The sequence below is a fragment of the Carassius auratus genome, chromosome 45 (genome assembly GCF_003368295.1).
Source record: "Carassius auratus strain Wakin chromosome 45, ASM336829v1, whole genome shotgun sequence".
NCBI lineage: Eukaryota > Metazoa > Chordata > Actinopteri > Cypriniformes > Cyprinidae > Carassius > Carassius auratus.
In genome coordinates this window covers 15,480,159-15,506,497 of record NC_039287.1, presented here as the reverse complement: position 1 = coordinate 15,506,497, position 26,339 = coordinate 15,480,159, and the positions used below count along the sequence as shown (strand labels likewise).

General features: G+C 37.4%; 2 protein-coding genes across 2 annotated transcripts; both read left to right on the top strand.

Annotated features, from left to right (window-relative positions):
* The first annotated feature begins 169 nt into the window (after nucleotides 1-169).
* On the top strand, nucleotides 170-6,085 carry LOC113063408 (denticleless protein homolog). The gene is made up of 15 exons (XM_026233771.1): nucleotides 170-308; nucleotides 386-511; nucleotides 612-704; nucleotides 786-847; nucleotides 928-1,048; nucleotides 1,701-1,766; nucleotides 1,856-1,956; nucleotides 2,106-2,179; nucleotides 2,310-2,413; nucleotides 2,504-2,608; nucleotides 2,791-2,903; nucleotides 2,987-3,076; nucleotides 3,155-3,293; nucleotides 4,043-4,641; nucleotides 4,801-6,085. Exons 1-15 carry the CDS (start codon nucleotides 254-256, stop codon nucleotides 4,915-4,917), a joined length of 1,965 nt encoding a protein of 654 aa, XP_026089556.1. The 5' UTR covers nucleotides 170-253; the 3' UTR covers nucleotides 4,918-6,085.
* Nucleotides 6,086-6,193: 108 nt separating this feature from the next.
* LOC113063409 (serine/threonine-protein phosphatase 2A 56 kDa regulatory subunit alpha isoform) lies at nucleotides 6,194-22,570 on the top strand. Its single transcript, XM_026233773.1, has 13 exons — nucleotides 6,194-6,763; nucleotides 13,256-13,452; nucleotides 13,561-13,662; nucleotides 13,906-13,998; nucleotides 15,894-16,024; nucleotides 16,650-16,709; nucleotides 16,878-16,986; nucleotides 18,091-18,144; nucleotides 18,872-18,922; nucleotides 19,046-19,165; nucleotides 19,890-20,017; nucleotides 20,847-20,948; nucleotides 21,013-22,570. Exons 1-13 carry the CDS (start codon nucleotides 6,607-6,609, stop codon nucleotides 21,215-21,217), a joined length of 1,509 nt encoding a protein of 502 aa, XP_026089558.1. The 5' UTR covers nucleotides 6,194-6,606; the 3' UTR covers nucleotides 21,218-22,570.
* Nucleotides 22,571-26,339: the final 3,769 nt, after the last annotated feature.

The window sequence follows — 26,339 nt, the reverse complement described above, 5'->3', positions numbered from 1 at the left end:
AATAACAATCATAATAAATATGTAATGTTAAAGCTAACTTCCCGGGCCACAGAGTGCCTCTAGTGTCATGCTGCCTGCATATTTTCCACAGCTATTCCACTCTCCGCGGCTCAACACTTCCGGTGTTCTTGACGTATTGACCAATCAGAACTGCGAACGTCGGTCTCGCGCGGAATTCGTCTTCGCCGCTTTTTCATAGTTCGCGGGAAACTGCCTGGCTACTTCTGACTGAAAGCTCTATCCAACAGGAGCTATGACTCTGTTTCACCATGTTGTTGATCGGGGAGATGTAAAAAGAAGACGCAATGGTGAGTGTAATGGAATATGCTAATAGAAATCTTTGTTATTGGACTTTTTTTTTCACGCGGAGTCCTTTAATAATCAGGTCAGCGTCGCGACTATCCGCTGTCCTCTCTGCTGGACGGGTACCAGTGCGCGCGACACGATGAACACATCTCATACGGAGCCTCAGCTGCTGCTGTGCCGCCCTTTGGATGCACATTTTCCTCCGGTACGCATTTAATTATATATTCACAATGAGTTCAAATGTAACATAGACCCCCACGAGCGCGTAAAACCTACTTAGTGAGTGGTGTTTATTTGTTGTTCAGCTCCTGGCCAACAGAACAGCCTTGCTGTTGCAAATGAAGAAGGGTTTGTGACCATCTTCAATACTGGAGAAAAGCAGAGTTCTGTCCTGAAAGGTTGGTTTATGTTTACCTGGATTCAAGGTGGTCTTATTTCTGTGAAATTGATTCATGTATTTTTCAACTTTTGTCTTGCAGAGTGGCAGGCGCACGATAATGCAGTTTTTGATATTGCCTGGGTTCCTGGTGCAAACAGCTTGGTGAGTTTTAAACCATTCTTATAGCGGGTCCCCAGGAGCCCTATGCTGTATATTTTTAAAATGTAAATATTAATTTACAGGTGACAGCGTCCGGTGACCAAACGGCCCGTCTGTGGGATGTTGTTACTGGTGACCTGCTGGGAACATTTAAAGGACATCAGTGCAGTCTTAAATCTGTGGCTTTTTCCAAGCAAGAGAAAGGTAAGGTTCTACTGATCACAAGGCTTACACAACCTCTGTTGTCTAAATAGCATACGCTGTTACTACTCTTAATGCGCAGTGTATATACTGTACATGTTGTGCATGAAAGTGTGAGTGACTTACTGTTGTTATACTGATGCTCTGATAATGTGATGCACTCAATTTATCCTTCCATTTTCCCGTGTGACACATTAACATGATAAAAAAAAACTTCTTTCTTGAAGCAATATTTGATCTGACTGCCAACGATGAAGACATATATTCACAGAAATTATGAATGAAACTACAAAATAAATATTTGCATGACTACTGAGTTACGGCTGTATTGTAATAAGATGCTACGTAAATATAATTGGATTGATAAGTTAATATAAAGTTGAAATGAATTGAAATGAAATCTAAATATTAGACAGAAAAGCGTGAAACCCCTCGCAAGATTCAAATATTCAAAACTGAAATAAGTACTAAAATTACTAAGTTGAAATAAAGATAAATGAGGCTAAATAGAACTATCAAAATGACAAAAGCACATAAAATTGCTAAAACCTAAATTAAAATGTAAAAAGATGTAAAAACCGTATTTGCACAGTGTTTTTTATTAAATAAAATGAATCGGTGGCCTGTTTTAAAACCGTTTGCTCTGTCGATGCAGCTGTTTTTAGCACTGGAGGCAGAGATGGGAACATAATGATTTGGGATTCAAGATGCAGTAAAAAAGGTACTTTATTATTCTTACCACCTAAACTCAAACTTATGGCCATCAAAATGATTTCTAAAGCACGCAAATAATGTTTCCATCCATCACAGATGGTTTCTACAGGCAAGTCAAACAGATCACCGGTGCCCATATGAAACTTGAAAAATACACTCCTCAAATAAAGAAGAGGCGTGGGATGGCGCCCCCTGTGGTGAGGAGACATTCATTTAAAAAAAAAATATTGCGGTGTGGTACAGCCTTGATATGTTATACGAATGCTCCTTGATTTCGCTTTTTTTATTAAACTATAGAAACCATGGAAGGTCTTTTTTACTGATTCCGAGATCGTTCCCTTTTCAGGACTCGCAGCAGGGTGTGACGGTGGTTTTGTTCTGCGACGAGAGCAAACTCGTCTCTTCAGGAGCAGTCGATGGGTGAGTGGATCATGGACTCATGTACGGATAGCTTTTTATAAATATTGTTTCTAAATAATGTTATTACCACACTCAGTCATGCTTTTCAACCTGATGTTCTGAGAGCACATTTTCCCATAACTCCTCATAGGATCATTAAAATGTGGGATTTGCGGAAGAACTACACTGCACACCAGCCCAGCCCCCTCCCTCTGCAGGCCTATCCTTACCCAGGCTCCTGCACACGCAGACTAGGTGCACATCTGACGCACAGCCTGTTCTTAGACCTACATTAATGTGCATTAGTAATGAGTGTTAATATGATGTTTCTCTCTCTTGATGTAGGTTATTCTGGTCTGTCACTGGACTCCACTGGCTCCAGACTGTTCTCCAACTGCACTGATGACAATATCTACATGTTCAACATCAGCAGTTTGAAAACAACTCCAGGTAAATTATAAATGTTATTTTTGTTTGTGACTTAATGCATTAATGGTATGTATAATATGATCTGAGAATTATTCCAAAGTGGTATTTAAATGCATTTTTTTTTCAATTTTTTTCTTTAGTTTACCTTTCCCGTTTTTGTCAGGCGTGTGAAAAAGGTGAACTTTTTTTCTTTTTTCTCACAGTTGCTGTTTTCAGCGGTCACAGTAACTCCTCGTTTTATGTGAAGTCCAGTGTCAGCCCAGACGACCAGTTCCTGGCCAGTGGTTCGAGTGATCATCATACTTACATATGGAAGGTAAGACTATCCTAGAAAGCTAGAGATATAACCTGTCTGAGAACATCTGTGGTCACGATCTGCATTCTTTGCTTTTGTGCCAGATTCCCGAGCCAAAACGAGCTCCCATGATGCTTCAAGGCCATAGTCAGGAAGTCACATCAGTGGCCTGGTGCCCCACAGATTTCACTAAGGTTGGTACTTTTCAAATGCACTAAAGAAAAACAAATCTTTATAGTTGGATATTGTCAAATCAATCACTCTCTTTGCAGATCGCTTCCTGCTCTGATGACAACACTGTCAGGATCTGGCGACTGAACCGCAGACCAGATGGAGAAGATTCATTGAACCGAGATCCAAATGTGGTCGGCTGGACACTTCGGAAAATCCAGTCACCGACTAGGACACCTGGTAGACATCCCTTTTTTTTTTTGGTGTATTAAACTTTATTTAGATTCAGAGCTACTGGTTCTGGTATGTTGAGAAGAGATTTTTCTGCTTAGAGGTCATATGATGCTAAAAAGAACACTATTTTGTGTATTTGGTGTAATGAATGTGTTTGTGGTTTAAGCTTACAAAAAAACACATTATTTTTCACATACTTTACATTATTGTTACTCCTCTATGCCCCGCCTTCTGAAACACGTCGAAAAGCGAGGTGTGCTCTGATTGGCCGGCTTCCCGGTGCGTTGTGATTGGCCGAAAACCTCAAGCGTGTGACGGGAATGTTATCTTTCCCCCACCACACTGTGATGCAATTTGTAAATTAATTTCTTAAAACCTTTCTTAACACAAAATATACATGGTAGTTTATCACATTTTCCATGAAAACATTAATCAGCAAAAACTATTTTCTAAATATTTTCTAAATAAGTTTCTTGTTTACCAAATCAGCATATTAGAGTGAGTAGTGATACTGAATATTCAATTTTGCATCACAGGAATTATTATTATTATTATTTTTTTAATATTTCACAGTATTACTGCTGTTCTGTATTTTTGATCAAATGCAGCCGTTGTGAATATACAGAACTTGCTTCAACAATATTACAAGATCTTAATTATTCAAGACTTTTGACGGACAGTGTATTGTTTTTATAAATTCACAATTCCAAACCAAATCATTCATTTATTATTTTGACCACTATTTGTCTTCTTAGACCCTTACAGCCCTGTTGAAGTCACTCCAGCCAAAAGTCCTGGCTCCGAGAGGGCCGTCTCTCTGGCTTCGCCCCAGCCTGCTGCTTGCGCCCCTATGGGTGCTGATTTACCCCTGCCATCAAACACATCTGCACCTTCGGCCGAAGTCAGCAGCCTCAAACGTCCCTCGTCCATCCAGCAGTGGATCAGCCGCAGTAGTTCCCCCGCTCGCCGCGGGACACCTCCTCTGTGTAAGGTGCTCACACCCGTCCTCCAGAGCCCCTCATCTGAACGCCGAGCGAAGCGACGACTGGAAACGGGTGAGAGATCTGGATTGGGAGAGGAGAGTGACGGGGTGTCTGAACTTTATCCCAATGTAAAGAGAAGCAGGAGTTCGGGGAGCACACGGAACTGTCCAGAGGAGAAAGCGGAGCCATTCTGTTTGCAAACAGAGACTCAGCTCAGCTCAGATTGTCAAGCTGGCACGGGCAAAGAAAACCGCTCTCCGAGGAACTCTGATTGGCTTTCTGTGATCAGCCAGAGGTTTAAAGGATCAGCTCAGCCAAGAAGCCCCAACGGCTGCAGCAAACGGCACGACGCAAGAACACACAGCTCTTCAGTGAGTAGATGCATGATGATTGTGATATTTCAATGTTGCTGGGTTTTTTATGTCTATTACACCATTTTTCTTTTATTATCATTCATTTAATAATTCTGAAGTGTTCGCCAAATGTGTAACTAATTTTTTGTTGCCAATTATTATTTTTTGTCTTTTTAGGCAGCAGTCTCACCGTGTCCCATGAGAGTTGTCTCTCCACCGCCAACCAAGAAAGCATCACCCTCCAGACACATGAAGAAAATCTCCAGCTACTTTGTGAAAAGACCCCAAGACTGATGTTTGTGTGTCGAGAGATTAGTGTCAGTCAATCGACTCCTCTATGGTTTGAGTTCAGGTCTGGTGTTTTTTTTGCAGACCAAGCTTATGTATTTATGAATGTGATGTGTGTGTATATATTTTATCTAATTGTTTTTTTTTTTAATATGTACAAGTTTCAAAATGGGTCAAATTGCTAATCATTTTGGTAAACATTACAAAACCAGATGAAGTCATTTGACACCGCTAGTAAACTCGACATGTTTCTGAAGCTTCCACGTCCATCTGTGGTGCATTGAAAATAGTTTCGAGCTTCGTACATGATACGACGTGCATTTAAAACCGTTGCATATATGTCAAATTCTAGGTGAATTTAATATGCATTGTGTTGGACATTTTTTGGACTTTCCGAGTCTGTGATGCACTTTGAGCTTGTCTGGCCGTGAACCACGGTCGCATTCTCAGTTCTGTATTGATTGTAAAGCAGCACTTTACATAACAAATCCATTTTTAATTAGCTCAGTGCTTTTTAGTTACTGAATATATATAATGCAGTGAGTTTTGAAACGATTTAAACACTTTCTACAGACTCCATGCCATGGGCTATTTCTTAAAAGTTTGCAGGTTTGTCTGGAATGTAACTCGACCTGATCATCCACTCCAGCTTCCATGTTTCCATCCTGCTTGTTTTCGTCTTGCTTGTGTTTTTTACCTCAGGTGTTTAGCAGGGTTGGTTAAACTATTTTGCTTTTGGATTGGAGTTGTTCAGTTTTTACTACAACCAGTTTTGAATCAAAATATGCAATTCTGGTTTTTGAATTGTTTGTTAACCTAACCTAGAAATGAAAACTGATGAGAAAGTTTTGTAAAATGACAGCCCAGGTCAGTCACTTGCATGGGGAAAACGATGCATGGAGTGAACATTGAGCAATTGGTTTTATGTCGCAATTTTGGTATGACCCGTTTCTGACTCGTTTCTGCTACACGTTCTCAAACTGTGTTCAAGAGCGCTGTTAATTCGTGAATTCTCGTTAATATTTATTTCTTACACGTGCACGTTTTCTTTGTATATTTATTTATTTGAGTGGATCAGTGTTTGTGAACATTTGTGTTCATTTGAGTTCAAGGATACCGAACCTCTGGCTTTGTATATTTCCCAAATACAATTAAAACGAGAATCTGATTGGTCAAGGGGCGGAGCCTACTGTCTGCGCGAGCGCTCATTGGATGAATGTTCTGTCACTCAGGCGCGCCACCGGGTTTTATTTTTAGACCCCCAGTGAGGCGCAACAGCGGCTGAATGAAGTTCAGCGGATGCGAGGAATTTTGCGCCCGCGCGGATTCACGTTAAACTCTTTCCTCGCGTCGTCAATACATGGAACCTGTTCCAAGCGACTTTAAAATTGTGACTCGCTGCTTTGCCTGTATCTCGGCTGAGTTTGAACTGTGTTTTGTGGAGTAACAGGTTTAATGAGGCGCGCTTGTTTGAACATTACAGCATGATACAAAGCTACTATTAACTACGTTTTTACAGTCACTCGCCCCCATATTCTCATCGCAGGATACCTGTGGACTGTTGGAGAACATGCAGCCTTCATAAGTGGCTTCACAGTGCGTGTCATTAGAGTTTAATATACAGCACAGTCAATGGGACGTCAGTCAGATTAGAAAACATACAGGGCACATTCAAGTCATCGAGCTGCCTTGGAAATGTCGGCGATATCTGCGTGCGAGAAAGTGGATGGATTCACGCGGAAGTCTGTGAGGAAGGCTCAGAGGCAGAGGGTTGGTCAGGGCTCGTCTCAGTTCGCGGTGAACAGCAGCAGGCCCTCGGCTCCGGAGATCTCCGCGCTCCCGCAGCTCAAAGGTAAGAGGATCAAGATCAAGCGCTGGAAATAGACTCGCAGGCTGCGTCTCAACACTAGTGCGCTACCTACCTAGACAGCATTGGGGTTGCACGGGCGCCTGAGTTCCCGCAACGCTATAAACTAATAAATAAAACAAATGTACTCTTATAAATGATGCCTCAGGTGTTATATGAGTGTAATCAGGCGCCGAAGTTATATATTCGCATCACCGATGGGCCACAAGTGAAGTATTTACAGCAGGCCCTAACTGCAGGAGAACTCGTCCTGTGTGCGCGCGCTTGGGTGATTGAGTCAAAACTGTGTCTCAGCGCTTTATCAAGGGAAGCATCTTTATTGTATGGTCCAACCTGTGGTTTCCCAAAGTTCCGGTCCTCCATTCCTCTTTTTTTTTTTCTTTTTTTTTTTTTTTTGCCTTTGGAAGTCACGTGGTTGTCAATTCTGTTATTCTGTCACTTTTCCAGTGGCCTTGGTTCTGGAAGTATCTTTCCCGCAGGCATTTTAAAAATGTCTTCGTTAAAGTGTTAGAAGTCATGAACCAAAAAATGGCAAAAATATAAAAATCTGAAGGAAAAAACGAATCTGATGAAAAGACCAAGTTATAAGACTGTATACTTAAAGGGGTATCTCACCCCCCAAAATGAAAACTATATCCTTCACGCGCACTTACGAATTTCTTTCTTTTAAAGAATGTTGCTTGTCAAACAGTTTTGGTTCCCATGGACTTCCATTGTGTTTCTTGTCCATACAGTACATGTCAAAGAACCAAGATATTATTGAGAAATGCCGTCCTCCGTGGCTCTATACAGGGGTGTCCAGTCGGTGCACCGTTTAGCTCCAACCCAAATTAAACAAACCTGAACCAGCTAATCAAGGTATACTTCCATGCAGGGGTTTTGAGGCAAGTTGGAACTAAACTCCGCAGGACACCGGCCCTCCAGGACAGAGTTTGGTGACCCCTATCTAACACAAATAACATGCATATTTAAATTGTCATGCAAAGGGCACAAAGTTCTCACAATAATGGTTGAACTGGTTCCCAAAACCTCCAGTCACGAGCAATATGTAGGGTGACCATACATACCATTTTTTTCCCCAGACATGTCCTGGCCAGGATTTCTATCATTCCTAAAATATCCAGGTTTAGGCTTCGTTTTCTTGTTTGCATACTTGCTTTCGACTTCTTGAAGCAGCGCTGCGCAGACTGATCAGTGTTTGACATCCAAGAACTGTGAGAGATAGAGAGCAGAAGCCTGATTATTTTAGGCAATAGAAATCTATTTAAAACGCATGTAATATTTCTCTATGTGAATAAACAATAACACATTTGAGTATGAAGTATTTGTAAAAAAATTCTAAAACAAAGGGTGAATTATAATTTTTAAAGGAAGGGTTGGTGATTTGGTTAAAAAAAAATCAATATGTTATGCTGTCTGAATGTCTCTTCACATCTCTATAGTAATCAGGAAGTTAAGTGGTCTAAATGTGTTTGTGTATTTATATTGTCTGTGGAAGAACGTTCACCCAATCAAATCCCTCCATCCATAAAACCGCAAATTGACACAGCCCAGAAGTCCCTGCATGTCACTTCATGTTTGATGTGTTTTGTTTCTTCTTAGTTGTGTACTTTAGGGTTACCATGATTTGGTTTAGTATGGTTCAAAACAGATATTAATACTTCAGTGGGTTGGTATATTGACATTACATAGGTTAATGAATTAGGTTTTTTCCGGACCAAAAAAAAAAAAAAAAGAGTAAGGAGCCATTGGTTAGTCTAAGAAATAAAAAAACAATCAAGTGCCACAGAACGTGTTTTATTTATTTGATTTTATTATCTTATTAACATTTCAAGCCTACTGTCATGTATAAGTCTCATCTTTTCTTGACTTTATCTTGTAGATGACCTGGAAACTAAGGTTCACTTAGAGAGAGAACTAAATGTATTTTCCAACTTGAAATATAGCCACAAAAAAAAAAAAAATCATTGTTCTTTATGCAGAATCTGTGCCAATATCATGGACCATGAGCATCACTGAGTGTAGTTTGGGAAAGATTGGCAATGTCGAAGTGCAACATATTACAGTATACAGGGTTGGGGTTTGTTAGAAGTTTTCCTGTGCAGTGCATCTGTGGAATGCACTTCACTGGAATCAGTGTGCTCCATTATTAAAGAGGCATGGCGGTGTTTCTGTTTTACGGTTTATGACATCCTTAACGGGAAACGCTGGATCATCAGAACACCGGCACAAGGCTGCTCACAGCACTTGGTCACGTGTCGCACCAGAACCGTTTTCAGAACCGAAACCAAATTGCTCATGCTTCCGGTTGTTTTTAAAGCGATTCTCGGTTCCCAACCCTAGCAACAGTCCAGTTCTTCTTCTTAGCTCAGGGTAAGACACCTCTGAAGTTGTCTGTGGTTCACCAAATTCCTTGACAAGTGTGTGTGGTTGCTCTTGATGCCTTGACCCTAAGTTCATTCCTTGTGAAGTTCACTCAAACTTTAATCTATTTTGCTTGACATTCCTCATAACGCTGCGGTTCTCTCAGTTGGTTGTGCATCTTTTTCTTCCACACTTTTTCCTTCCACTCAACTTTCTGCTAACATGCTTGGATACAGCACTCTGTGAACAGCCAGCTTCTTTGGCAATGGATGCTTGTGGCTCACCCTTCTTGTGAAGGGTGTCAGTGATTGTCTTCTGGACAACTGTCAGATCAGATGTCTTCCCCAGGATTGTGTAGCCTAGTGAACCAAACTGAGAGACTATTTTGAAGGCTCAGGAAACCTTTGCAGGTGTTTTTGAGTCGATCAGCTGATTGGCATGTCACCATATTCTAATTTGTTGAGATTGTGAATTGGTGGGTTTTTGTAAGTGTGAGCCAAAATCGTCACGATTAAAAGAAACAAAGACTTAAACTACTTCAGTCTGTGTGCATTTAATTTAATACATGAGTTGAATTGAAATAAGTGAAATAAATGAACTTTTTCCACGACATTCTAATTTATTGAGATGCACATGTAACTGAACTACAGTATCCTGCACCCACTAGTAAAAATGTAAAATTATGTCTGGGGTCTGAATAATAATTGGTTTCACTGTGGATTAATTCTTGTTAAAACTACATAGTAATTCGTTAAAGATCAGTGAGTGATTTTCTTAATTTAGTTTTCTTGGATTAACATTACAGCAGCCAGTATATTAGGCGTGGTCACTTTAAGAGACAATGCATCCATTATAATGATACACATCCGATTTCTTTCTCCACCGTTTACCTTCACTTAAGACATAACCAACAGGTTTTTCAAGGATACTTTCCTAGATGGGTATTTTGACCACATTTTGTGTGTTTGTCAGTACAAGAGCAAGAAGAGGAAAATTTTGGTGTTCAAGTTCTTTGAGATGCGCGTCTCTTCTGTGTACGCACAGGGTCACCGTGATTTAGCCAAGACATGTTCCTGGATCATCGTTATTGTCCAAAAATATAGACTTAACCCAATCCCTACCCCTAAACCTAACCCTGCCCATAATCTATTCCTAAAATCATTATATATATTATTCCTATATCTATATATAATTATTTTTATTTTTTTTACAGTACAGTGTGGTCACTCAGGAACTGTCACTACATTTTAATTTCACCATATCAAAGTTTTCCTTTTCGTTCTCTTTCCCTTAGTCCTCTCCTGTTATTCTGCACTTTGCTCTTCCATAAAGACAAAATGGCCATAAATTATGGGCTATATATATATACTCAGAACTCATTTACTTGTTCCTTGTGTTCAGTATATCTGGGAAATGCATTTACAGTTGTGTCATACTGACATTATTATGACTCTCCAGGGATGGGCCATGTAGCCATGGCAACCACAGGCCTGGGGTGTTGATGGGAACCTCATCCTTTGGTGCTCTTGTGTGCATGAGGACAAATAAAAGTGAGGCAATCAATGAACATGTTTCTGATGTCGGCTCATTTTTTACGGTCACTTGGCTCAGTTTTGTGTTGAATGCAGAGACTCTAAGCAGTTGTCCTGGAAAGACACAGATGGGTTACATAAGGTGTATTAATAGAGCAGCGGAGGGGTTGTGTTTGCACCCCTCCAGCTCTTACACTACTGTTCTCGTGCTGTTATATCCTCTCGGAGTGGAAAAACATCATGAATTGAAGTTAAAGCGGCCTGGAACAAGACAGACAGCAGCTGTAACAACTTTATAATTGAGAGAAAAATCCTTTAGATGATATTAAGAAAAGGACTTTTTCTAGCTTACACTGTTGCGCAGTGTGTATTACAGGGCTGCACTGAATTTGATCTCCATTGGATTAACTTAAAAAAATACTGTATCGGTACCATGGCTCAATATTTGATATTTAACAGAAATTAATTTAAATTGTACTTGAATACCATTGTATAACTGCAGTGCACTTCATTCAGAAGTGTGTGGTTTATATGCTTTAAAAGTCTCTTATGCTCACCAATGCATTATTTATTAGATCAAAAATACAGTAAAAAAATAAGTAATATTGTGAAATCTTAAGTTTAAAACCAATGATTTCTGTTTTTATATATTTCAAAATACAATTTCCTCCTGTCATGCAAAGCTAAATTTCAGCAGCCTTTACTCCATTCTTCAGAGTCAGATGTGCAAAATCATTCTAACATTTAGTTTTATTATCAGTGTTTGTTGAAAACATTTGTTCTGCTTAATATTTTTTTGGAAACTGTGATAAGTTTTTTTTTTCTGGATTCTTTGATCAATTCAAACAAAAAAACATTATTTAAATTTTTTGTAATGTCAAAGTCTTTACTGTCACTTTTTGGTTACTTCGATGCATCTTTACTGAAACCTCCTCTATGTTCTGAATTTCTTCTACAATGTGAAAAAATTCTTCTGGAAATAACTGAGGCTAATATTCTGATCAAAGTCCCGAAATGTCAGGGTTTATAGATTGTGTATGCCATTAATGGCCAAAGTTCAGGTTCACTAAATGTCAGTACAATCCTTCTGGTATTTGTAGAGTACTGTTGATTTATTATTAGTGTACAGTGTCTTTAATGATATGAGTAAGTGTGTGGAGATACTTCCCTGTGTTTATTATATTGTCGTCTATTTTACAGTAAAGTGTACGGACTGTAAAGATTCCACAGCCAGTGTGAAATTAGACCCCTGTGTTTCTGTTTCGAATTGAGTTTGTAACCTAGCACTGAAGCGATGATCACTGTAGCCAATCACAGACATATCTGTTGAGCGCGTGAACACAAGGGCCAATCAAAGCTGTTTAACAATCCGCTGAACAGCAAAAGGCTAGTGGAAAATGCAGGTATCGTCACATTTTTAAAATTTCAGTACCCATTTGTAACAAACCTGGTATCTTTTTGACAACCCTACATCCTAAGGTAAACAACAAACACACAGCCAGCCAGCCACATCACATACCTGATCTAAAAGACCAGGTGACCTTCTTCCATTGCTTGCATGGTCCAGTTCTGATGCTCATGTACACATTGTACTTTCAGTGGAGGACAGGGGTCATCATGGGCTCTCTGACCGGTCTACACGGCTCCATACGCAGTAAACAGTGTGTTCTGACACCTTTTTGAAGTACAGTAGCTCTTCTGTGTGATCAGACCAGACGAAGTACAATGAACAATGTGAAAGTTTACTGCTTGTGCCATCAGACTGACATCAGCTGAAAAGATTGTCAAATTTTAATTAAATGTTAAAAAGAGGGTGCATTTATATAGTTAGAGTAAAAAAGAAAAAACAATATGCAAAAACACCTGCTTGTGGAAGAGCATTTTGTGCTGTGAACTGTTCTCCCTTCTTACTCCAGATGTGTTCATCCCGATTACTGAAATTAGACACACTCCCAAGTGTATATTAACAGTCCTGTCCACTTGAGTGTATGGCTAACTCAGTGCATGCATATACACTTGAGCATAACTGGACTAGACTAGGTACCAAAGACATTAGTTTTGGTGAAATAAGATGCAGATGTCTCCTACTGCAAAAGTGTGATTGCTCTATAGCAACACTATTTATCCGGTATCCTATTAACTGTAATAAAGCAGCTATATATGGTGCGGTAGAAGAAAAAAAGCGTTTCAGCGTTAACATCAGTCTTTATTAAAGTTAAAGGAAAAATGCAAATTAGAAGGAAATGTCTACATTTGATCATGTAGTAGCCTAATGTGTAAATGCATATCTATTTTAAGGTTTCGTTGTTTTGTTTTGCTTTTTTTATTGCTTTGCATTGTTTGTTTTTTGTTCTGTTCTGTCATGTTTTTGTTTTGCTTTAGTTTGCATTTTGTTTTTCTTTTTTGTTTGTATTGTTTTGTTTTTGTTTCTGTTCTGTCTTGTTTTGTTTTGTTTGAGTGAAACTGTCAAGCCTAAATGTCTTATTATTTGTTTATAGAAATGTTGAAAAAGTGAATTCATAATACAGGAGAATAAATAAATGATTTTTTAATTATTATTATTTTTATTTCTTCGTTTCAGATGCATCTTCCACAGAGCAGCATGAGCTGTTCGTGCAGAAACTACAGCAGTGCTGTGTAATGTTCGACTTCTACGACACGGTGACTGACCTGAAGAGCAAAGAGACCAAACGGGCCGCTCTCGGTGAACTGGTGGATCATGTGTCCACTAACAGAGGAGTTCTGCTGGAGCCTGTCTACCCCGAGATCACCACAATGGTCAGCATTCATGGCATGTCCACCAGCCTTAAATTCATGTGCTTGATATTAGCAAAAATAAAAATGTCTTCATTGTGAAAGTAAACCCCCAATCATTTCTGTTTTCAGGTTAGCACAAACATTTTCCGAACGCTTCCACCCAGTGATAACCCTGACTTTGACCCAGAGGAAGATGAACCCACTCTAGAAGCCTCCTGGCCACACATGCAGGTCAGATGTAGCCTGCTGCCCGCACATTCTATTATGTACTATTATATTTAATGAAATACACGCACAGTATATTTTGTGAATTAATTAAACTGTCTAAAGTGCCATTTTGTTAAGGTTAAAGTCAGTATAATTGTTGACATGTAAATACATTTTTTGTTTGTTCATAAAAGCTGTATGTAATATTGGTTTCTAAATGCTTAAAGCATTAGAGAAAAAAATCAATATTATTTTGTCTTTTTTCAGTTGGTGTATGAGTTTTTCCTTCGATTCCTAGAAAATCCAGACTTCCAGCCAAGCACCGCCAAACGCTACATTGACCAGAAGTTTGTGCTACAGGTATATGAACTTTCTATTAACGAATCACTTGCAATTATATGAATACAATACATTTATTTATTGTTATTTTTCATAAAATTATAGTTTGTAATTATAAGTAATCATTGCTTGTTGTTGTTATATATATATATAGGGGTGTAGTGTGATTTCACATTGAGCAGCTGTTACTACACAGAGCCGTTGTTAACTGAGAAGATGCTCCAATAAACGCTGAAAATGAAGTGGATTTGCGCATCTTCTCTATTAACAATGGCTCTCTGTGTAGTAACAGCTGGTCTATGTGAAATCACACACCTGATGGAATTAACCTCTGATTAGAGAACCGGCTTTACTGACGAGATGCGCATAACGACCCCTTTTTCAGCTGAAGTGGTAAATATTTGTAAAAATGTAATTGCACGCTCGGCAGGCCTGGTCTCTTCCTCTTTTGGATCTGCCTCGGTCAGTGTGTGTTCCTGTGTAAAGCAGCTGTCCGAATCGACCCGGTCGTTCCCCCGGAGAGCGCTGAATGCTCTGGAATGTAGAGTCAGTGTGGAAGCTGGTAAAGGAGACTTTCCATGATGTGAGCGTTTCCTGGGCTGCTTTAAATAGCGCCCTGTTGTTTACGCCACAGGAAGGAAAGAGGCAGCGCTGTAGTGCAGGCTGGGATGGAGCACATAATGACCGACAGCAGACACAACACACAAAGAGCTGAACTAGTAGAGATGAGCTACATCATGTTACTGGGAGCAAATTGTTCCATTTGTACAGAAATTACACAACTGCATTTACTACCCATTTTGTTGTATTTTTAAAAAAAACAGGATATTTCCTATGATGATACTTGATTTTTTTTTTTTTTTATAAGAGAGTCAGTTATGCTCAAACATTCTGAATCTATTTAATTGTAAGTGCATTACAATATTATGAAATATTATTACAAATTAAAATAATTGTTTTCTTGTTTAATATATTTTATAATGTAATTTATTCATTTAATGACAGCTGAATTTTCAGCATTATTCCTCCAGTCTTCAGTGTCACATGATCTTTCAGAAATCATTTTAATATACTGATTTGCTGCTGAAGAAACCATTCGTATCATTATTATTATTAGTTTATCTTTTAAGTCTATTTTAAACTTTTGATGCATTCTTGCATAAAAGTTTTAAATATTTTTTATAAAAAAAACATACTCTATACTGTATATAGAATGTATTATAATTCTGTTTTTGTTTTCAATTTATATATGTGTGTGTGTATATATATATATATATATATAATGTGTGTATATATATATATTTATATATAATGTGTATATATATGTATGTACTTGGTCCTAATGATAGATGACCACTTAACTGCTTGAATGAATTAAATTTCCATTCAAAATTGCTTTATTTTTGGGTGATAAAATGTGGAGGATGAGCATTTATAGTCCTGTTTGAATTTTGATTTAGTTACTAATGTTTTAGACAACATTAACGGCCTCATGAATGTGATTGAGGTTGGACTCATTCACTAATATCATGTTGCATAAATGCTGTAGTCAAATACATCACTCATGGCAGGGATTCATTGTCTGGAGGCTAAAGGTAGCATTACATAACACAGTCTGATGTGATGCTGCCAGATCAAACCATCCCATAAAACCTTCCATTAGGAGTCCCAACTGCATGGCATTAAAGACTGGCTTCATTTATTCTAAATTGATACCTTTTTTCATATTTTGAAAATTAAAAAAACAAGATAATGATTACATCATTTCAGAATGGTTTCAGATAACCCAAGCATCTTGACCGCAAATAAAATGTCACACTTTCAGAGATATTAGAACAGAGAAACCGCGCTGAACTAGCATCTTCAAGCGAGACGAGAGAGAGCGGCAAAGTAATGATTCCTTGCTTTTGTTTCAGCTCTTACAACTGTTTGACAGTGAAGATCCTCGTGAGAGAGAGTTTTTAAAAACGATTCTGCACCGCATCTACGGGAAGTTTCTGGGTTTGCGTGCCTGTGTTCGGAAACAGATCAACAACATTTTTCTGAGGTACACAGAAAAACACTCGTACATATACACTGCTATTCAAAGGTTCTTTGAAAGAAATCAATACTTTGATTCAGCAAGGATGCACAATATTTGATCAAATAAATGCATCAAAAGTGACAGTAACAGCATTTATAATGTTAGAAACAAATTTCTCTTCCACAAAAATCTTAAGCAGCAAAACTTTTTAAACATTGATAATAATAAGAAATGTTTCAGCATTTGACTTTATGCAAAATATAAATGCTAATTAGTTGGTGAACTGCTAGTATAAACCATGCAAATGATTTGGATAAAGATTGTCCGTGCATTATGAAATAAGATTTTCAATAATGACAGCTGTGTAAGTGTGTGAAATGCTTCAGGGTAAACAGTGTCGATTACTCGAAGCTTTCCAAATGTAGGAAATAAAGAAAATTGAAAAATATTTAATTATATTCAAATAAATATTAAACAATTTCTGACTGTTTTTTTTATTTTTTGAATACTATGCTATTGTATTGGATTGTAGATTGTGCATTAAGTAAAAAAAAAAAAAAAAAAGTTTATGAATTGCAATGCATATGTTTATAATACATTATTGATATTTTATTTGAAATGTAAGTCGTTCATATCATAATTTTCCCAGATACATCTATGAAACTGAACACTTTAATGGAGTTGCTGAACTCCTTGAGATTCTGGGAAGGTGAGTCTTGCTTTCATTTCCCTTCAGGTTCAGTTCACAGATCATTTCATGCAGTTTGATGCATGCTGGGTAAAGGTTGTAAGGTCTGTGTCGGCTGGCTGCAGTCCTCTAATGTCAAACGTTTCACTCTTCATGCCATCGGTTGTGTCGCTGTCTTTCTAATCGCAGTATCATCAATGGCTTTGCTCTGCCGCTGAAGGCTGAACACAAGCAGTTCCTCACCAAGATCCTCATTCCCCTGCACACTGCCAAAGGACTGGCGCTGTTCCACGCTCAGGTAACCCTGGAAAGCCTACTGTCACACATTCGATACGCAAATGACCTCTAAATGATCAGCATGATCAAAACTGAAAAACCTGTAGTGCACAATCTTCTACAACCAACCCCAGTGCCTTCTCTCCAACTTCAGGTCATGATTTATGTGTCTTTTTGCTGTCAAATCTTTACTGGTTTTTCATAAAGAAAAGGTACGAGTGACTTCTACACTTCCTGAACTGCAGTATGATGATGCATCTGTACATCATAAAAAAAAAAGAAAGAAAAGTAATCATGTTTTAATGTATAAAATATGGTCCATCAGGCTTTTGAGGAAATCTCTCAGTCGTCGTTGTATTGCACTGCACCACAATCAAAAGTGTAGAGCTTTGATCATAAAATGTAAAGATTTAAATATCATCTTACTAAGACACATGTGACCCCGGAGCACAAAACCAGTCAGAAGTCACTGGGGGATATTTGTAGCAATAGCCAACAATACATTGTAAGGGGCCAAATGTTATATTTATATATAGCATTAGGATATTAGGTAAAGATCATGTTACATGAAGATATTTTGTAAAATGTATTATCATTAGTAATTTGCATTGCTAAGGACTTCATTTATTGATTTTCTTAATATTTAGATATTTTTGCACCCTCAAATTCCATATTTTCATATAGTTTTACCCCGGCTACATAATGTCCGATCCTCAATTTCAAAACATTGACTGGTTTTGTGGTCCAGGGTCACATATTATTGGGAGATATAGACATTAATACGCATTTTATGTCAGGCTGTTATGCGTGATTTATATTAGAGGCTAATAATCTTCTGTTTGGTCATATAAGCAACTGCACCAAATTTGATATTTTTGCTAATTGTGTGCCTCTCAATAAAAATGAGGAATCTTTTTCATCCAAGAATGAGCTCCATATTCTCTTATAAAAAGCTTTTTGTCAAAAATTATATTTAACAAAAACACATATGTAAACTTTCCATTTCCATGATTTCCTTTTGATAAGCATGCTGATATGAAAGTATGGTCAGGCTGATTGTTTGCGCGACCCATCTCTCCTGTAGTGTGCACTGTTCACACTGACCCTTGACCTTGTTGTGTTTCAGCTGGCGTACTGTGTGGTTCAGTTCATCGAGAAGGACCCGGCCCTGACTGAAGTGGTACGGCTCTCCTCACACTACACACCACACAGTCCTCACATCCGCATCTGAAGAAATGTCATCAGTAGTTCTAGAATAAACCAAAAGCACATAACTCAGACATCAGAGTGTGAAGATGCGGAGGGCTTCTGGAGGTTTGGCTTAGCGCCGGGTTTTCAAGCCGCTGTCGCTGGCCATCTGTGTATTTCTCAGCCAGTGTGGTAATACGGCTGCTGCTGGGTTTGGCTGCACAGTCGTGTGACTTCATCCTGAGGAAGCCCAGAGTTCACCGTGAGCTCATTACCACTGCTGTGATGCCTCATATTTCTGGGTTTGGAGAGAGAGTGTAGGTAAACAGCAGAGGAAATGGCACAGGAGACGTCCATCTGATCCAATCGCTCTGACATGATTTATCTGTCAAGTACTCGTACCTTTTAGTATTTATATAATTATCATCATCAACTTTTGTTGATTCTTAATTGAGGTTTTTTAATGGAGTAAGGTCAGAATTTTTAATTTTTTTTTTATCAAAGATAATTTATTTTTTTATTTTTGTTCATATTTATTTCTTTCCTTCTTTCCTCTTTTTTTCACTTGTTTCTCATCATGAATATAGCCATGGTGGCTTTGCACTAAATTATAAACAAGCAACAAAAAAATACCTTTCCCTGTATTCCGTGATGAATATTTTCTAGCTTAAATTCATTAGAATTGCTCCATTCATCCGATCTTTTCTGTTTGCTCTCAGGTGGTTCGTGGTCTTCTTAAATTTTGGCCCAAGACGTGCAGTCAGAAGGAGGTAAAGTGTCTGATATCTTATGGTCCAGTTATTACAAAAACGAGTGGCTATTCTGTTTTTTCACTTTCTCTGTATATGTTAGCAGACTGGAGTCTGATGTGTTCCTGTGTTCTGCTCTCTCAGGTCATGTTTCTAGGGGAAATTGAAGAGATCCTGGACGTTATTGAACCCACGCAGTTCAAGAAGATTCAGGAGCCTTTATTTAAGCAAATCTCTAAATGTGTAGCCAGCGCTCATTTTCAGGTACAGTGTAGTTAGTCTGTCCAATACATGAATGAATGAAGAAAGAAAGAAAGACAGCATTGAGGAAAAAGGTTTTGTGAACAAAAATAAATAATTGGAAAATATAGACTAAATAAAATAAAAAATAAAGCAGCAATGATTCTGCAACAGTCTTCACCTTTATGCCATATTTTGCAATTAAATACATTTCTTTTACAATACTTCTTTATTTTACCAATGATATTTGCCATGGATTTTTTTTTACCCAAAATGTGTTTGAAAGAAATGTATTATGTTCACCAAGGCTGCATTTTTATATATATATATATATATATATATATATATATATATATATATATATATATATATAATAAAACATTTTTAATACATTTAAAAATAAACATTAAATTGTTTTGTGTTTTTACATGTTAATGTCAAATAATAGTTTAATGCGCAGATGTATTTTCAGCATCATTCCTCCAGTCTTCAGTGTCACACGATCCTTCAGAAATCAGAAACCGTCGTGCTGCTCATTTTTTGATTTTTTTTTTTTCATAAATAAAATCAAAAGAACAGCACTTATTTGAAACCAAAATCTTTTGTTACATTCTAAATGTCTTTAGTGTCACTTTTGACCAATTGAATGTCTCTTTGCTGAATAAAGTCATTAAGCTGTTAAACTTTTGAAAGATAGCGTATGTTTCCTGTGGTGATTCATATGAAACCATCTCTCTGATATTTGCAGGTAGCAGAAAGAGCACTGTACTTCTGGAACAATGAATACATTCTGAGTCTAATCGAGGAGAATAATGCAGAAATCCTTCCCATCATGTTTGGAAACTTGTACCGGATCTCCAAAGAACACTGGAACCAGTATGTTTTCAACTTTTAATTGAGACATTTGAACTTTGCCACAAATTGGAATCCGGTGTATGATTTATTAAAGCAATCATTATTTATTTATAAATCTGTCAAACACAAAATCAGATATTTTGATAAAATGTACCAGTTGCTCTTTTAAATGTATATATTAATTTTAAAAATGTGCATTTCATCAGTTTCATTCACTTTTTCTAGTTAATAATAAAGTACCTCTATTATTATAATTTTTTTATGACCTTTCATTTAGTGAGTAATAGATCTAAGTGAATAAAAACGTCCTGCAAAGTTTTCAATCTGAAAGTGCACTGTTTATAAAGTAAATGTCCCTCAAAAGAAAGAGTCGACTTTGAATCATTGAATCATTTAATCACTTTTAAAACGAATCCCGAGCTGTTTCATGTTGATGTCAACATGAAACATTAGCATATTCTTTTTATTGCCACCAGATGGCACTATTGAAGCGGTAAAAATATCAGTTTGCCCGGTAACAATGTACACAAAGCAGCACTGTGCTCACAAACACTGCTTTATCAGACACTACAGGCATGATGAAATGAAAAAGAGACTAATCAGACCAATCAACACAGATTAGCATCACTGAAAAAATGAATCGTTAAATGAATCATTTGGGGGTAGTTGAGCAAGTAAGGTAAAAATAGAGGCATATTATAAGACACTGAAAGGGTTTTTTGACCTTGCATGCATCTCATCCCAAAACCTAAATATATGAACGTTCATTATCCATAATAGGGGCACTTTAAAGAAATGAAATGCATTCTATGCAAGAGTGTTAGTAACTCGTGTCTTGTATTTGTGTCAGGACGATCGTGGCCCTGGTGTACAATGTATTAAAAACACTGATGGAGATGAACAGCAAACTGTTTGATGAACTGACGGCCTCATACAAAGATGACAGACAACGGTAAGATCACACCTTTGCTTCTAGTTTGAAACCTGTTCATGGTTACCATCTCTTCTGCCCTCAGAGAGAAGAAGAAAGAGCAGGAACGAGAGGAACTGTGGAGGAAGCTGGATGAACTCCGACTTCAGGAGAGAACAGCCATCCAGAATAACAGGCATGAGATCCAGTTCACGTACAACAATAACAAGAAGAACCGTCAGGATAAAGATGAAAACACAGCCGCAGCAGCCGTCACAGACAGAGCTGAGAGTGACACCTGGGCCAAATAACACTGCCCTCGCTTGTCTTTTTCTCTGTATGATCCTGAGAGAGCAGTGAGGATATGGACCTTCAGCAATCATCACCTTACAGATTTTAAACCTGTGTAAAACTAAATCAGAATGCTATTTTCTCCTGCTAAAGGATAATATATTTTCTGTATGTAAGTCTATTTTGGATGTAAAGTGTGGTTCTAGTAAATTACAAATTTTTGTCTAATCAAAGATGTAAGATTTCCACCTGCATTGCAAGAAATCATTTTCTGAAAGTGCGATCACGTTTACTGCCATTTACACGAGTGAAATTCAGAAGTTTCAATAGAAACCCAAGTGTTCAGGAATTTGGTATTGTGATGAAAGACTTCCTAGGTTAACCTGCATTGGTTCAGGTGGGTCATGTGGATTCTCCACTGTCCAATAGAAAGCTGCTAGTTTAAAAAATGTGCCAGATGTGTGAGATTTAATCAGTACTTTGCCTTTTTCCCCCACCTGAAATAGTTCGAAATATGTAAACAAAATACATTTGTAATAGAACGACCAATAATAATATTAGTTTAAGATGATACATCTTGTTAAATGGGAATATAGCTTGAAGTAACTTATTTCTTGAGATATATTCTCTAAGAACTGTTCTCAAACAATTTGGCTTCTGAATTTGTTTCCGGAAAATAAGACAAAAATACTGACAAAAGAAAACCTTTTTGTTTCTTGAGGCTATATTTAGAGACATATGAGCGAGCTTTGACAATTAAATGTCTTTTTAAAAACACTACCACGAATCTGGAGTTTGAACTATATTTGACCATAAATGTGACCTGAGCTGAATATTAAGATTTGTTGCTTATAGTTCACATGATACATAAAGATATACTCCATGGAAGTGTCAAAAATGAGCCTTAGAAATGCAAAAAGTGAAGCACAAATGTAGTGAACGTGGTCAGAAACCCCTGTCCAAGTATTTACAGTATATATATATATGTTTTCTCATAATACCAGCCTTGCATTATAAATGCAACCTCTTTAAATACTATATTTTAAATAAAAACACATTGCTTTCTATACCATTCAGGTCACTTACTATACATTTCACAGGTTGCGATTAAAACAAACAGACGATAGACGTAACTTAACTCAGGGATAACTAAGGTTTTAGGTTTATTTAGTCAAAGACAGAACAATAATGTTTAAAGAAGCAAAAGATATTCTAAATGAGACTCACTGACATTCCATTCAACGTTCTATTGGTTTGCTTCAACCAAAAATGGTCTCAATGCTGTTAGGTTAGACTCTCTGTTTTTTTCTTCTGTGAGAATGTGTAAAATAACCTTGTGGTAATGTGCTATCCTGCATTAAAATGCCAGGCTGATGTTTCTTTCTTTTTCACGTCATACTAGTGGTCTGGATGCATGGAGGTCCTTTACAGAATGCCGTCCCCAAATATAAATCCAGTTATCTGAGTGAACCAGCAGCTGATTTAGAAACCTTGTGTATGTACAGTATGTTGTACGATTAAAAGAAGTTACACTGTGTAAAGTCTGAATCTGTTTAAATAAGTAAACTGATGGGTCACAAGGACGATTAAGACACAAATTAAATCCACTGCACATGCAGTTTCTCTTTGTTGTTTTCAGATTTGATAAATATGAATTTAATTTGTGATATTATAACAGGAACATAATTGCTATAATGATCTCTGTAAACTAAAAGATAACATATCTTCAATAGACAAATAAATGTGCAGCGTTTTTTTTTTTTTTTTACAGTGTTCTTGTGTGTGTGTGTGCTTTAACTAACAGTGGATAGATAGACATCATTTATTGTTGTCCTGACGTCATTGACTTGTTAAAGACAAGTGCTGAAGTGTAATAAGGCCTTTAAGGCTTGGACTGGCTCTTTTAATTATCAGGTAAGTTACTCTCAGGATGGAAGCGTGAGCATCTTTAATCATTGAGACTTAGAAATAAAGGTCAGCTAGCAGCAAGAGATTCATTCATCACAAATATAGCATGCTAAATGTCATCCTCTGATGATGAGCTGTCCATTTGTTTTTCCTAGTTAACTGCAGTGTATGTTAACTCGATCAGCTGGTTCAGGTGTGTTTGCTTGGGGTTGGAGCTGAACTCTGCTGGATAATATCAGCTCCAGGACTGAATTTCTGCCACACATTTAGATCTCCCCATCAATGGCTAGTCTAAAGCACACTGTTTCTCCACATGTGTGTTCTGTATCTTCTCCAGAAGGTGGCGTCGCAACCCTCCTAGTGTGGCCACGTGATGACGTATCAGGAAAGTACAGTAACAGTTCTATCAGATTTAGAAACAACACTTGAACACTACCGAGGAATATTAGTGGGATGATCAGAGGACGCCACCTACTGGCCGGAAAACGAACAGTCATCGACTCTATTCTAGCGTTGTGTGCAGTTCAATAGATTCAACTCCTATGCTTTTAGATAGCTTACACAAGACATATTCATTAAACTCTTTAACATCAGCAATTCTGGTTCATATTTTAGATGCTATTCATTTTACGTTTTCACCACGTTTAATCAACATTTCACTAGTTCATTTTAGTAGTGTTGTGATGTGTAATTATAGCTAGTAAAATGCTGCAAAAAGCGTTTTAGATTTCTGTCATGCTACACTGCAAGACAAGGCATCAAGCTATTCTGATGCTTTGTAAAGTAAACTTTTTAATTATAATTCATGCATTAAGGGAATTAATATAGACCCTATAGATAGATAGATAGATAGATAGATAGATAGATAGATAGATAGATAGATAGATAGATAGATAGATAGATAGATAGATAGATAGATAGATAGATGTGTGTGTATAATTTTCAGTTTATTTACTTTGTTGAGTTACTTGATAGTTTTGGTTGACTATAATGATCCTGCTTGAAATATTTTTTATATTTGACCAGGTTTTGGGTTCCTGAGTAGCAAAATGCTCGTGACACTCAGGAAACTCATTTCTGTGTTTCACATTTGATAAATAGCTAGTCCAATCACTGTAATACATTTTTTTTTTTAATTGCTTAAACCAAAAGATGAAAATATAAGATAAAAGCTGATATTTTTCTCTTAGGACAGCAAAATTATTCCATGTCATCGGCCCTTTTTATTGCACGCATTAATTGTGAGCAGCTAGTCTATATGTTGCTCTACATTATAGAACCCTATTACGCAGGTTTTAATGAGCAGGGATCTGTTTGTCAAGTATATCTAGTGAAGGACATCAGGACCCCTGTGAGTCAGCAGACGTCAGCCGGTCCCCTCAGACTCACTGTATTGATGCTCTCAGAAACCCCATTGCTTTCAATTAACCTTTCACTTTAGACCACTGACGCAAATGCAGACAAGATGAGAGGTTTCTGAATGTTTCATCAAGGTTCGTTTGCAATAAAACCCGACTGAGCAGCTCGTAAAGCTGATTATCCGCTTAATTCTATGCAAACTTCAAATATGACATGTTTTGGAAATTAGACAGTTAAACAAGTCTTTATTTGCTGTCTTAATTTGGTAGATGATACACAAAGCCAGTTATTTAGAGCTACTTTTAGCGCTAACTGTGTTATTTTCTCACTCTTTATCTTTCCCTCACTGCAGTCTATTTAAGTATGTGTTTTTGGTCTTTTAATAGTGCCATAAACTGTGTTTGTACAGACAGTCCTGAAGCAGCAGGGACCGAAAAGCATCATTTGAAAGGACAGAGACTGCCACTTAAAGATTTCCTTCTACCCCAAGCTAAGTGAGACTATTTGACCATGCCACCTGAACTGACAACATTTGACCTTTAAAAAAAAGAAAAAGAAAAGAATAATCGGATTAAAATAAATGTGATGAAAAGTTTAATGAATAAATTATTATTATTATTATTATTATTGAGATACAGTATTGGACCGCTAAGGACAAATAAACGGAATAATAATTAAATAAATAAAAATGTCCTTAAGGAAAACTGAATGAATAATTCATGAGATAAAATTATCTATTGAATTATTTATTGCTTACCTTTCCATTCATTCCTTCATTTTAGTGGTCAAATATTGAAATAAAGAAACGAATAAATACATTTAGCTCATTAAATATTCGTTCGATTTCCCTTTGGGGCATTTCTGTTATTTATTTATTTATTTATTTAAATATTTTTATTTATATACATATTTTTTATTTAATATTGAAAGCAAATATATATATATTTTATTTATTTATTTTGCAGCTATTAAACTCAATGAAAAGTTAAACTCATTTTGTGATATGTTTAAGCTGATTCTTGCCTTGCATTTGAACATTTGCACAGGAAGTGAGGTAGACTGGTGCAGACTCCTGGAGCACATGCTGGAACATCAGTAAGGGTTCAGTCAGCAGTGTTGCGTAACAGAGGACTCCTGCGACCCGAGGGCTCTGTCAGAAACATCAGAAGAGCCCCTTACACAGTCAAATTCTCAAAAAAATGTATAATATTACTAGTTCCGCAGTATCTATATGAGTTTTGTTTTTGCTGTATAATAGGCACATAATATACAGTCACACTTTGCTTTTAACACTATACGATAAAAGCCAGGAACGAGTCAGCAGAGATTTGATGAGGTGCGCTGAGGTAAGAAAGGGTTAATAAAATGCTCATTAAATTCACAATTTATATTCTGTATGACATTCTTTCTGCCTCGTCAGTAAATCGTAAACTCGGTCGCAGTCCCGTTATTTTTTAACGCCTGCATAATTTGAGTTTGTCCTCGTCTGAAACGTGAGGGCATCTGATCTCAGCTGAGTGGTTTTTGACGCTGATAGAAGCTGAAGTTGGAGACGTATAAGAGGCTCTGCGAGGCCCTCACGTGACAGAGGAATGTCACAGCTGCGCGAGCCGTGTTTGTATTCTTTAATCAGCCCACAAAACACCAAGCTCCCGCTCTTTTCAGTTCCTCTCTCTTTATGAAAAAAAGGGCTTGAGACTTGGCTTGAGTTCCGAAATGTTTTAAAAACGAGTTTGAAGCCGTCCAGCATCTACAAGCTGATAACAGTCATTCCAAATGTTGAATATTAGATTATTTAAATGTTATATTCATGCCATACATCCACAATGACATTATTCATCAGGAGAGAAAACAATATCATGAATGGATTACTCT